Source organism: Corvus kubaryi, unplaced genomic scaffold, assembly GCF_017639235.1.
Source record: "Corvus kubaryi isolate FWS band 111438036 unplaced genomic scaffold, C.kubaryi_AGA036_p1.0 37334, whole genome shotgun sequence".
NCBI classification, from domain to species: domain Eukaryota; kingdom Metazoa; phylum Chordata; class Aves; order Passeriformes; family Corvidae; genus Corvus; species Corvus kubaryi.
In genome coordinates, this window is record NW_024581108.1 from 14,795,428 (window position 1) to 14,808,753 (window position 13,326).

General features: G+C 35.8%; 1 protein-coding gene across 3 annotated transcripts in view; it reads right to left on the reverse strand.

Annotated features, from left to right (window-relative positions):
• Positions 1-13,326, reverse strand: part of AK5 (adenylate kinase 5) — a 100,204-nt gene that overhangs the window by 70,562 nt on the left and 16,316 nt on the right. For 2 of the 3 annotated variants that reach the window (XM_042030437.1, XM_042030435.1), the window contains exons 2-5: positions 11,677-11,863; positions 10,522-10,689; positions 4,913-5,082; positions 4,680-4,793 (exon numbers count right to left, since the gene is read on the reverse strand). In XM_042030437.1, coding sequence (XP_041886371.1) covers positions 4,680-4,793; positions 4,913-5,082; positions 10,522-10,689; positions 11,677-11,845 — 621 coding nt within the window. In that variant the 5' untranslated portion in view covers positions 11,846-11,863. The remainder of the gene's footprint in view (positions 1-4,679; positions 4,794-4,912; positions 5,083-10,521; positions 10,690-11,676; positions 11,864-13,326) is intronic. The other variant, XM_042030436.1, reaches the window with a different exon arrangement.

Consider the following 13,326-nt stretch of genomic DNA (forward strand, 5'->3'; position numbering starts at 1 on the left):
ACCATCCTATATTGTGCCACTTACACAGTTAGTTCTACTTTGTCACAGTTATTCTCATAATAATTTCCCTAAGGAATATGTCTGAGAGTTAAAAATTAGCTCAAGTTACAAGATGAGTAGTTATTCATTGGAGGTGAAGTGCATTTATGAATATTCCTAAGAGCATTTTAAACAAAGAATCAGATAAAATTTATGGCCTCTATTTATTATTTAAATTAAGATTTTACTCAAATAATGTCATGTCACACAGGCCATATAAGACAAAATATGTTTTTTATACAAAAAAAAAAAAATACAAAAAATATGTTTTTCATAATTTCTACAAAAATACTTTCCTCTTTATCAAGAAATTAAATTATATTCATTAATGAACATCCACTGATTCTAATACCTGTTCTACATTTATTTCACCATTAAAAAAATTACAATTAATATATTTTAAGCAAACTACATCTGTACTTACTCTATTGATACTAACAAGGAAGGGAAGTTACACATGAATGACTGAAAGTGGGAGAAAAAAACAAACCAAAGCAGTAACTGAAATTAAGTGTAAAATACAGTTAATTGTTTCTCCCAGGAAGGATAAAAACCATGTGAGAGATTACACAGAAAGTCAAACTGCAGTTTCTTCACAAGCCATTGGAGTTCAATACACCAGGCAGAGGCATTTCATTACAGCATTGCAGGAGAGGAAGATATTTAACATGCTTCAGCATGCTGGGGCTGGAGGTGACTTGCTGAATTTCAACCTGACAGGTTAATGGTAAATAAACCATTTTCTCCTTGGCATTTTCAAATGTGTCCTTGAAACCTAAACACCTTTCTATTTGTACTCAGCAGAGATTATGGATACCTTAGAAATGTGTGGTTTAGGATAGCTTTATGCCTAGGCTCAAACTGAAAGGCTAAATATATCAGCATGAAATCTGCACTGCTAGGCAGAAGGATTTCAAACTGAGAAAAATGCAGAAATTGTCATATATTTAAAAGGAATATATAAACTGGAAGTCCTCCTTGATTTTAAGGCATTAAAACTCATGTTTTCATTTTTTCCCCACAACTATGACTGCTTGGAACTTCATAGCTTTATTAAAAGTACCCCTATCAAAAGTATTGGCAGGATTGACTCTGCTCTTTGGAATTAAGAAATGAGAGGGTCAGGACTTGGCAACAATCCAAGACTTCCAATAAGAGGAATTTACTCATTAAACTCAGTTTTCAAAGAGAAAAATGCAGGACTTTTTTCAACTTGGATAAAAAAATTCAAAGAAAACTGAGATAAACTCAAAGAATACTGCAGTGCTCCTGGCTGAGTTCTCCCAGGCTGCAAGAAGGCTACAATGAGCAGCTGAGCATTAAGAAATGAAGCTGGTGTAAGTGACCAGAATGGCCAATGTGGTGCTGGCTGGTAAGCACTGCTGAAAATCTGAAAACATCATTGATGCCATCATAAAAACTTCTTTCCTGCTCAAAAGATATGGATGATAGGAACAGTACTATTAACAAAACTCAGTAGAAAAGAAGGGGAGAAAACTTAAATTCAAATATAAAATTCCTGTGATGCGTAAAGTGCTTTCTAATGCACTTATTCCAGATTGACATTACTGCATGGAAGCAGTGTTTGCTACTTCTGGTTTCTAGATCTGAGCAGAAAGAGAAATACTGTGCATGCTGCAAATGATACATTGCTTTATTTTAGGCACTATAGTCACTGAGATGCAATGTGTTTTAATACAATTCTGCCTAGCAACATGTTGAGAACTTACTGTCCACACGGGAGTCTGGCAACATAATAAGGAAGAAATCATCATCTTTTAGCTATACCTATGTATGAGAATGTTAGCATAAGTTGGTTTGCTTTGACTAGTTTACTAAAAATAACATTTTTTCCCAGAGAAAAGTTCAGCTTCTGGATTAGTCAAAGGGATAAAAATGTGCTGGTAGTACCAAGAGCAATTACAAGCAAAGTTTATCAAGCAGTTGTATATTTCTATAATAGAATGTTATGCAGGACAGGTCCTGTAACTACAGTTCAGACATAAAATATCCATTTGATTTTTCCACAAGATAAAGAGATTATGAAAGCTCAGTGTCGAGTTTTAGTAACAGCTACGTGAGCCATAAGACTGAAGGAATTAATTTAGCATAAGTAATTTGTTACATTAAAGATGACTGCAAACACAGCACAGTTAGATTTTACATGTGCTTTCAAGAGAAACCAGGGACCTCAGTTGTCTTTTTCCTGTTCCACTACTCCCCACAATTTATTTTTGGTATTACTACCTATACTCTTGGAGATTGTTTGTGTTTGTGTAAACAATGTTAAAGAATTTGTAAGTGTCATATAAATTTTTCTGCTGTTTTCAGGTACATAAGCGTGCAATGGTCTCAAAGGGACCATCTGTAGGAATAAGTATTTGCTCATGACAAAGCTAGTGATAGCAATAAGAACTAATTCTAATTCAGAACTTCTTATCAGCAGATCTCAGTGTTCTACAGGGGGTGTCTTTGTAAGAATGTGGCATGTGTACAATTTGACCATTTGCATTTTGTGGGACTTCACCATTTTCTTCAAAGGATGTTCCATTGCTAAATAGATCTAATTAAAATTGTCTTACTATTTAAACAAAACTTTCTTTGCTGAAATTTCAACTATTTTTCACCTTGTCACTTTTGGATAATGAGAACAATTCTCTTCTGCTCTTCTAAACACTGGTAGAAAGAAAGCTGTAACATTTCTCAGCTGTGGAAAACCCCCTATTATCTCTAATTGCAGACCTAGACAAATTAGCACAACAGTTAATTACTGAATTCTCCACAACTCAATTGCACTTCGCATTGAGGAATCTCTGAGTGCCTGGAAAATGTTTGCACGCTTAATGTAAATAACCTGACATGCCATGGGTGACTGTCAGCCTCATTCTGTGAAGGATGATCGGTACCATGACTGCTGATAGTCCCTTTTCCTTAACACAAAACCTTCCACCAATGTGTGTAGCATTAGGGCTTATTAAACAGAGAATTTTAAAGAAACAACAAGTATATTCTATTTCTTTAAAATATAAATCCAAGATAAACCACTGAATATATCTCACTAGAGATGTTGATATAGGATGTTGAATGTTGAAATATGTGTATCTTTTGTACATTTATTTCCATGGCCTCAGGTATGTCAACTGCAATGAAAGATGAAAATGGAAGAGCCTAAAGAGACAGCCTATGCTCCTGTAAAAGGCCTGGGATTCCCTCTTTCCCATATATTTTTAGAACAGATAAGATTGAAAGGTTTTCCTATATGAAGTGCTCCTGGATTTTTTTAGAGACTTAGATAGTGATTTATCTTTCAGGCAGAATCAGGCCTTGAGGAGAATGATTTAGCAAATCCCAGTTGACTGAGAATGAAGGAACTCTCTGTGAATATAGTCAAGTGTTGTTTAACCGGTTTTCCTCTGTAGAAAGAGAATCTGAGCCTAGGATAACTTAATTCCTGTCACTTCCTCCAGTTTCATATCCCCTACTCTTTCATCAAAAACAACATCAGCACAAAATTATGACACCAAGAAATGGGCTTAAGTCACACTATCACACTGGAAAAAAAAAAAAAGACACAAGGAAATGATCGTAAAGTCTACATTTCTGCTGTTTGACTTCTAAAATAGTCAATCTTCCCTTTTGTTAATTATAAGGAGATAATAGCTGGCAGCCACTGCTATTTCCTGTAATAACTATTTTGTCTGTTTCCTTTAATTTCCTCAATTCAGTTTTCTAAATTTTGCCCAGAATAATACCTTATAAAGCACACTAATGAAATGCTTCATTAGCTGCTTTGTTTTGTTACTTCTGCCTTGGTAATGCCACTTAGAATTCGAAGTACAGAAACAGCAGTACACTAGCAATTGTGAAGGACTTTGAAACACTCTGCATGGAGGCATTCTAAGAATTCAGGTCTGAAACTGCAACCTCTTCTAGTGACCATAACTGTTATGTTAGCAGCACTTGATCAGAAAATGACATCAGCTGTTTGTTTTTCCACTCAATTAAAGTATTTTTAGATTCGTTTAAAACACACATGTGAAAACAACATGCCATTAGAACTCAGAAATACAGTTTTAGCTGACTAAACCTCAGAATTTTAGTTTATAATAACCAAAATGACCTAATTTTCTAAAAAAAGAGCATGCTTTCTGGTTTACAAAAACTTGCAAAGCATGGGTAGTTTTAACCTTTTTTTTATTCATCTTTTCAATGCACTGTAATAAACCTGATACTAAAAGCACTGTGAAGACATGCATTGCTTTAAGCATGTTTCTCTTAATGGAGATTATGTTGAACAAATAGATACGGGAATATAATATTTTTCCACTTTCTAAATCACTAAGATACAGAAAATATTCACTGTTAGACTTCACATGTTTTTCTTCTTCATCTTGAGAGGACTTTTGTTATGAGACAAGAGACTTGGATTACTGGTTATATTATCACATTGTCTTTTTACAAAATAGTCTGTCTTCAGGCAACAGAACACAATGTAACATAAATCTTTTGTGGACCTGTAATTATGTACTTGCAAAGATTTAAGGAGCAATGCTCTTTCTTGGAATCTGACCAATGATTTGAACAAGCTTAACTGTTGTAGAGCTATGTAAGTTATTTTAAGAATAAAAACAATCTCTTACTTGGTCCTCAAAGGAGATTGCCTGGGCAACATCTCTGGGAAATCCATCAATCACTATCCCCTCTTCATCAGGGATCTGCATTAATCTTTGCTTTATCTCAGTTATGGTTGTTTCCTTTAACAGAGAAAATAAGTTAGTTATTTAATATGGTGAAGGAAGTTTTCTTGATGGTGCACATTAATACAGCATGTATAAACCCTTGAAAGTAAATATTAACATAGGAAATGCTGTACCTGAGGGGCCAGTTCTCCAGTAGTAATTATTTTGGCAATTAGGCTCCATTTCCTATTGCTGCTTGTGCTGTGGATCTTCTTCCTTAACAATTCACCAACTGATATGTAGTTAAATCCATAACGTTCTGCTATTTTCAAACTCTGTGTTCCTTTACCACTTCCTGGGCCACCTAGTGTGAATTATAAGCAAAACATTAAATTAACCTTTCATCAGAAGCACCCAATCACATGTGAAATCTTTGCTATTGGCACCAATTTTCCAAGCATTATTAGAGTAAATCTTGCAGTTGCATGACCTGTTACCAACCATTAGAAATGTGTCTCATCTACCAGATCATAAACATAACAGTTTGTAAAATGAAATTTTAAAAAAAGAATACAAATCCACTTGCAAAATAAAAATAAGTAGTCTTTGAGGGTTGACCTCATTCTAAAGCTGTTCCTGGAATGGAGTTTTTCTTGATCCACAGTAGAGGAGCAGACAAATGAACTATTCCCTTCTTGAACTCTTTGAATCCAGAGATAGAGCCAGATAGTCTGAAGTGTACTCATGTCAGAAAGAATCATACTTGGTTAAATAAGCCAATTAAATCAATGGACTAGTCATGAAATGGAACTAATAAAATCTGCTCCTAAACATGCTTGCAAGAGCTTCTGAGGTTTCCTGATTTTAAAATACAAAAAACCCCCATTAAATAATCATCTGAGATGTTTCCATAGTGATTTGGTATAAGGACTTTTATTGAACCATGCAATACCAGCTTCTGGTATTGATGCTTGAAGCATCTGACAGTGAAGAAATTAGGTTCAGCTTGCTGGACAACTTGAAGAATAGAGAGACCCTTCAATATATATAGCACAGGCTGAGCGGGTATCAAAATCACAGAAAACAGCTACATTACATAGCAGGGAAAGCTGCAGGGAATGTCAGCTGGACAGCAGCAGCAAGAGTGCATGTAAAACAATCTGACCATGTCTGAACTAAAAGGACGTTATGATGTGATGAACAAAGAATCTCTAATCCAGTATGTAAGGCCAAGGAATTGTTTTGATAAAAATAAATGTTTATGTATAAAAAAGTGTATGGTACTGAACAGTACAACACAGCAAATCCAAACCAAATGTTTTGATAGTTCCCAATCCTAAGTAGCTATAGTTTGGGGAATTCTTTGTGAGAACACTGAATTTTATTTCAACAGACAAAGAATAAAGATTTTTTTTAAATATAAATTTTTTATGTATTTGAAAAATACAGTAATGCCATGAAAGTAAATCTGAATACACTGAGCTTCTTGTTAGTAATCATGTAACTCTTTTTATATTATCTGTATTATTCCCATAAATAGCTTTTAAGCATTTTTATAATCAATACAGTTCTGGTTGCAGGATAAGCTTTACAATATTTGTACATGTGTGCTTAGGGAGCTCTCTGTGTAACCAGGTTCCAACCTGCACCCCAATATCACTGTCACAGAGCTTTCAGTGTCACCAGCAGTCACTTGGAGCTCTCTGTGCCCTGATGCTGCGATGCTGATGCTCCACCTGCCCTTTGGAACTAAGACCAGGAGCCATTTCAAGAGAGTGCACAGACAAATGTGCCTATTGTTACCGTGTTCCCATGCCCTGCCCACAGTTTAGTTATGCCCCTGTGGAAAAAATAGGTTTTATCATTATCCAATTAGTTTAAATAATGTTTCGACAAGCATTTATCTGTAACATCCAACTAGACAACACAGCTACAGATGTTCATAAAACACATGTTAAAAAATGAAAGAAAAACTGTATCTTATCTTACACAGTAAGATCACAACTGAAAAATACTTTTCTCTCATTCAGCTCACTTGCTGTTTCTGTTGTAAAAAGATGTAAGTTTCTCTCTTCTTTCAGCAGACTGCTTTAGGTTCTACAGCTATTCTTCCATTTCAGTAATTACAGGTGATCTAGATGTGCATAATTTTTTCAGCTTGGACTGTTTCTTTCATAGACAGCTTAGCTATCCTCTTTGTTAGAATAAAGAATGTTCCCATTTTGTAGGTATGCAAGCGTCTGATACAGGAGGAATCGTCTTCTCCACTCAAGTGGCTATAAAGCACTTCTGCTCCCTTTCATACTCAGCCTTCCTTTCATACTCAGCCTTCCCCATGACAAATGCATTTTACCAAACCTTACAAGTTTGAAACAGACTGTCTTGCACCCCAGCAATAATAAAAATGCAAACCATATATAGGTAATGTGCAGAAAATTAGAAACAGAAAAATTGGAAACAAGGAAAATAATGCTTGTGTTCCAACAAAGATACAAAAGGTACCAGAAAACCAGAACGGATACTTGATAAAGCATCAGTCTGTAAAAGCATAAAATAGCTAAAACCCCCTGTTTGAAACAAGTAGATAGACTTGACACTCCTGTTAGGGAGAGCTTTGCTTTGCCAGTAAAGAAAAACAAGCAAAAAATATAGTGTAGCTTGGCACTTCTGTTCTTTCAATTTGAATTGCAATCAGAAAATAGCTAATAAAGTATTTGGTTTAATATTCATAAACTTCTCACACATTTTGTTTTTACCAATCCAAACACATCCCTTTATATCAAGATGGTATTATCTGTTTACAATCTGAGGGGAAACATTCAGGTAACAAAATAAGGGAAAAGCAATAGGACAAAATTACTTCCCATAGCAGATCGTAATTTATTCAACTTTATATCCATTCCTGACTCTTTGATAAATCACACTGACAAACTGTTCACAAGAAAGGAAAATCAATTTGCTTTTGTTTTTTGTTGTTTTCACTTATTCGGAGATACATTATTCAAGAAAACTATGATTATTTTACATATTTCTAGAAGATGTCTAGACTAGGGAATTAAAATTGTTTGCTAACAGGTTTCAAGTGAAGATTTGCATGCCCAAAAAGTGTTACTAAAGCACCTGTTTCAATTTAATTTTGTTCACTATTTCAATTTTGGATATATTGTTGTAAATTCAGAATAAATTCATCTAAAAATACAATTTCTGAAATACTTCTGACTTTAAAATCTAACTATGGACTAGATTTAACAATAGGCAACTGCCTGCTGACAGCACTATATTTGATCTAGCCCTTACACTTTGATCTCAAAAGGAAAGCATAGCCTTTTAATATAAAGTAATATATTTTTTAAAGTGCAGCTTAAGAACATACTGAACTAAGGTGCTAATGACACCAGATAATCAATATTTTAAGATCTCTGAATTCAAGCTGCGTCAACAGTACAAATGTGTTTCTTAAAAGTATATTAGGATGCACATTTTTAAACATAATCTCATGTACTAGTGTTATAATGCTTTAGAAACTTGATTTTTCCAGTGATTCAGATGTGTGCCCTCCTGGCTGGTTCCATCTGATTTTTCTAAAATCCAGTCATATACTTACTATGTAGCTTTATAGCTTTATCTTTCACCAGAGGTCTCTTCTGCAAACCCAGAAAAAGAACAAAGCCCCCACCTCTATAAGTGAGTTCTCTTTAGCCCTGGAGCTACCTGGTTCATTATAAGGATGATAGATTTCATAAAGCAAAGAAGTTGTAAAAACCTTTATGGAAGCATTAGAAAGATCTTGGGCTAATCCATTAATAAAGAAAAGATCACTGAATATGCGAAGCAGAAGACAGGTCTCCATTTCAGTCCCCTAACAATGACTGGGACCAGTACCACCTGAGAAAGGCAGGATGATTAGTTATTACTAATTAGACAGAAATACATTACTTAACTGATTTTTTTCCTTGTTGGCATTTTATGCAAACCGAAAATATGCAACACATTTTTTGTGTGCAATATGTCTTGAAATGAACAGTGTACTTTTATTCATTTTTTCTCTTTTATTCAGTTACTCTTTCCAATATGTGTTTTTATGTGCTTTCTCAATAGCAAGTTGAATTTCAGAGAAATTGTCTTGATACTGTACAAAAGTGGACAATAGCTGCTAAGCTGCATATAGTATTGTGTTTCTATCAGATCACACTGTAATAGATTCAGAGAAACTCAGTGGGAATATGAACCTGAAATAGCCTTTGTGGAATGTTTACAGTGTTCCCTATATAAATGGGAGAAAAGAAAAATCCATGTAAAATCCATGGTCTGTTAACTGCATGCTGGTGTTCAAGGATTTCACTTCAAATACACCCACACTCAGTTCCAGAGGTGAAAGCCAATCTCTCTTTATCTCGCCTAAATCAAACCTCCATTCATCACTCTACTGCAATTGAGCTACATAGATTTCGCTGCATTAAGAGCCTTCTGTGGTCACTGAAAAGGAGACAGTTATTCTCCTTTATGAAAAGGAAGGGTGGCTAATTAATTAAGATGAAAGAAAAGTATGTGTTATTTCTCCATCTAATTGCAATCTACACTTTCAGCAATACATAGAGAAATTTGCATGTTGAAATCTGTAATCCTTAAACAAAAGATTAAGAAAATTCAAATGCCTTGAGCAATTGCTTTGGCATACCACAGACACTTAAAAAAATGCCTGGTCTTCTGTTTTCAATCTATTCCAATATCTCATTTCTGAGAGCTGCTGGATGCAGAGCCTAGAGGACACGCTGTTCCTAGAGATTCCACTCTGTAGTACAGAGAAGACATTTCTGTTCCCTTTACTGCATATATTCTCTGTTATGGAAGCAGTATCTCTCTTTAATATGAATAAAGCTTTATAGACTAAAAATGTAATTCTCCATCACCTGGCACCTGTGTTGTAACTTCTTAAACCATCCAGAGAATCAGAGAATTAGGCTTGATGGCAAAATTTCTAAAGACAACTGTCTAGATGATAAGGAAACTAATGCAAAGAACTTAAATTCAAGAACATAAAAAAATATTGATTTACACTTAACCTGCAGCTATTTTTTAATAACCTATGTTTGTCTGAGGCTGGAAAGTATGACCTGCTTAGAAAGGGCACTAAACAGCTCACAAGAGAGAACTTGGGGAGAGAGCACAATTAACTATTGTGAACTGAGTGCTCACTCTCTGTGGAGTTGGAACAGGATTCATTTGCCAAATGGACCTGGGGATAACTTACCAATGCAATGAACTAGTGACTGTGTATTGTCACTCCAACTGGACATACCAATCATTTGACAAAGGTCTAAATATACAGGACAACAGCTCCCTATCACCTTCTTGAGATGGCTTACACAATATTTTCAAATACCTTTTTTTGTGATCAGCTTTGAGTATATCTACTGAGTGTTTTAGTTCAATCTGGAGCATGCTTTGGAAGAGCAGTTTGGTTCACGTGGTGCTGCTGCCTTGAAATGCCTGAACCAGGTTTAGTTAAGATGAAATCAAACTGGCAGATGTGCTCATAAGAAAACCATGAGCTCTCCAGCTGCTAAGAGGCATCCAGTATACAGAATATGAGTGCAGGTGCTCACTGCAACTCCTAAAATTCTTGCAGTTGGGATGCTATTCCCAGCATTAACAATTTCACACTCTTAATTGGCCTGGACCACTCGCTATGGCAGATGGAAAAATTGTATTTAAATTCATATAAGCATTCAATGTATTTGCAGTACAAATCAAAAGGCCAAATAGCAAACATAAAATCTTGTCAAAATGACTGCCTTCATACCTATGACAAGGATAATTTTTGGTCGAGGTCTTGCAGGGTCAAACACATCATACTCCTCAATTAGCTCAGCAGTTTCAGAGAGGTCAGTGTCACTTTCTATGGAAAACTGTTGGATGGGAGGCAGTCGGTCATAGCGTCGGTATGGGAAGTTAGAGTTATCAGGCATCACTGTAAAATAGTAAGATAAACTGGGAATTGTGGAAATAGACAGAAAACTCAAAATCTGTTCTGTACACAGATTTAAATAGGTATCATACATAAAGTATAAATATCTCATAATTTTACATTGTGTTTGCTATTGCTATATTAAATATTTTTGGCCTCTATTTAATGGATTTATTACATCACAGCCACTCAGAGTCAGTTTTCTCTGGTGTTTCTTTACAAGCACAGCAAGTTTTCTGTGAACATCTGCCCATAGCACCCAGAGTTCAGCAGTGGTCTCTGAGAAGAAAAGCTTTATATTGTGCAGATGATCTCTACAATTAAGCAGGACTCTTTTAGTGATACATGTTGTACACAGAGACGGAGACAGTATTCTTGCTGATTAATTTAATGAAATGTTGGATGGCAAGGAAAAATAACTATGGCAACTGAAAGATGAGCTAATTACTCTTTGTTAACATTACAAATAAAATAATTATGGGTATTGGTATGACATCTGCTTAGATTTTATGAGGTGCACTTTTTTCTAAGAGTTTACAGTTTACATTTTATTTAGTAAATTAGCATACAGCTCCAATGTAAACTAGAAAAACCACGTAGTGTAACTGCACTGAGGTTGGTGTGTATGTCATCCATAAGGACCAACTGAAAATACAAGCCAAGTTCACTGTGTCAGATCTGCCCCTATCTTTGCAAGTGTTTTAGGTAGGATACAAGAAATCTCTCCACTGATGCGTTAAACATTTACACAGCAAACATCCATCATTTGGCTGGAAAGTGATCACAATTTCCTCTCCTGCATAGCATCCATTATGGCAGGAGAAAAACAAATTCCAAAAAGCAAGGAAACAGAATTCGTAACTCCTTTGCCTACAGAAAATTAGAATGAGGCATGATCTGCTATAGCAGTATGTCTAAAATAATTCAGTAGTGGATGTGAAACTATACACAGTTGAAGAAATAGAATAATTTTAAAATTTAATACATTACCATTCCTGAAAAAAGACCTCCGGGATTGTCCTCCATTGAGTGGAGGCAGGGTCTTCTTTTCTGGGCTGACAAAAGTGTCCCATTTCACTTTTTCTGGCCCTCCAAGCTCTTTTACTTTCTGCAAACAGCTTTCCAAATATTCAATTGGGTCATCGGGTTTGTAACACATTAATCCATTCAACAGACTCTGAAATGTAAGATCAGAAATATAGACTATAATGACAGACACCAGTAAAAAACAACCACCTTTACTTTTCCTTTTACTTTGCACAGAGAAACACCACATTCCTTGATATTCAGACTCTCCATTTCAAGACAATGTGTAAAAGTGAGGCCTGCAAAAAATCAAACTGTTTTGTTTTGCCAATGTAATAAAAATTACTCGGAAACAAAGCTCCTGGCTATGACTTTATAGTTGTCTGTTTGCACTGAAATAAAACCTGAAAATAGCAAAAAAACCCTCTACGTTTTTCTCACAGCTATCACTGGCAAGTATATGCAGAGCAATGTGCAAGCTAGAGAGCCCCAAAATTTACATATTCTTTGTAGTCTTCGACATCACTAAAATGTATCTTTTCCTTAAAGACCACTGCACCCACAAGTGCATCCATATTCTTGTCAACACTTACACAAGCAATGAAAAGAGGATTTTTAAAAATCATGAGAAATACTCAGATATCATCTTGATCAGTACTGGGGGAAAAAAAAACCCACAACCCCAAAATTCATAGGAGCTTTCTGATTTAATTGATCACAGATTACAAGCCATTAAAAACCCCCTCTCTATGGTATTAATTCTTCACTCACTGTACTCATGAGCATTGTGGGGAGTGTGAAAGAAGGACTGCCAGGTCCTCTTCTGACACATTTCCTTGACAAAGTGATACATAAGTCATCATCTCACCTCTCCACAAGACTGCTGCATCCAACCTTCCCTTAACAATACATGTCTTTCGGGATGATTTCTCTTCTTTGTGCTTTTCCTAATTTTTGTATGAATAAACTTGAGGGTCATAGTTGGTATTAGTAAACATAAATAGCTCCAATTCAGGATTTGATTAGTTGTTATCTACAGTTTATAGAGTAATTGGTATTTACACACATTTGAGCTTATAAAATAGTATATAATTTCTATGCATCTGTACCCTTACTATACTACTTAGCAAGTAATGGTGTATTTTTGCAGAAGATATGCACCAATTTTTTAAAATCACTAGGTCAAGCTTTGAGCCTCAATACAAAACCAGTTTTGTCTGCATCTCTTGTTAAACCGTTCACATTCAGTGTAATTAAAACATTAGCATGCTCCGTGTCCTGCAATTTTCAAATATATAGAAAAATGTCTAGCTTCAGCACAGACAACGGAAAATACGTGTGTGTGCGTGTGTGTGTGGTATATACAGATGGCAGGATGTCTGATCCGGGGGGGCAAAAATCCACATTGCACAGAGAAGTAATTATCAGCCATTAGCAGCAGGTAACTTGTAGGAAGCTAAACAAAACCTCGCTGAACAGTTGCGGCTTTTTTCTTCCCCTGCCCGATGAAAGATGCCCCTCGCCAGCATTCCTCGGCGCTCCTTTGCCCTGCGGACACCCAAGTTCGCTCGCCGCCGGCGGAGGGCGAGCAGCCGCGGCGGCCGCAGCGGGCGG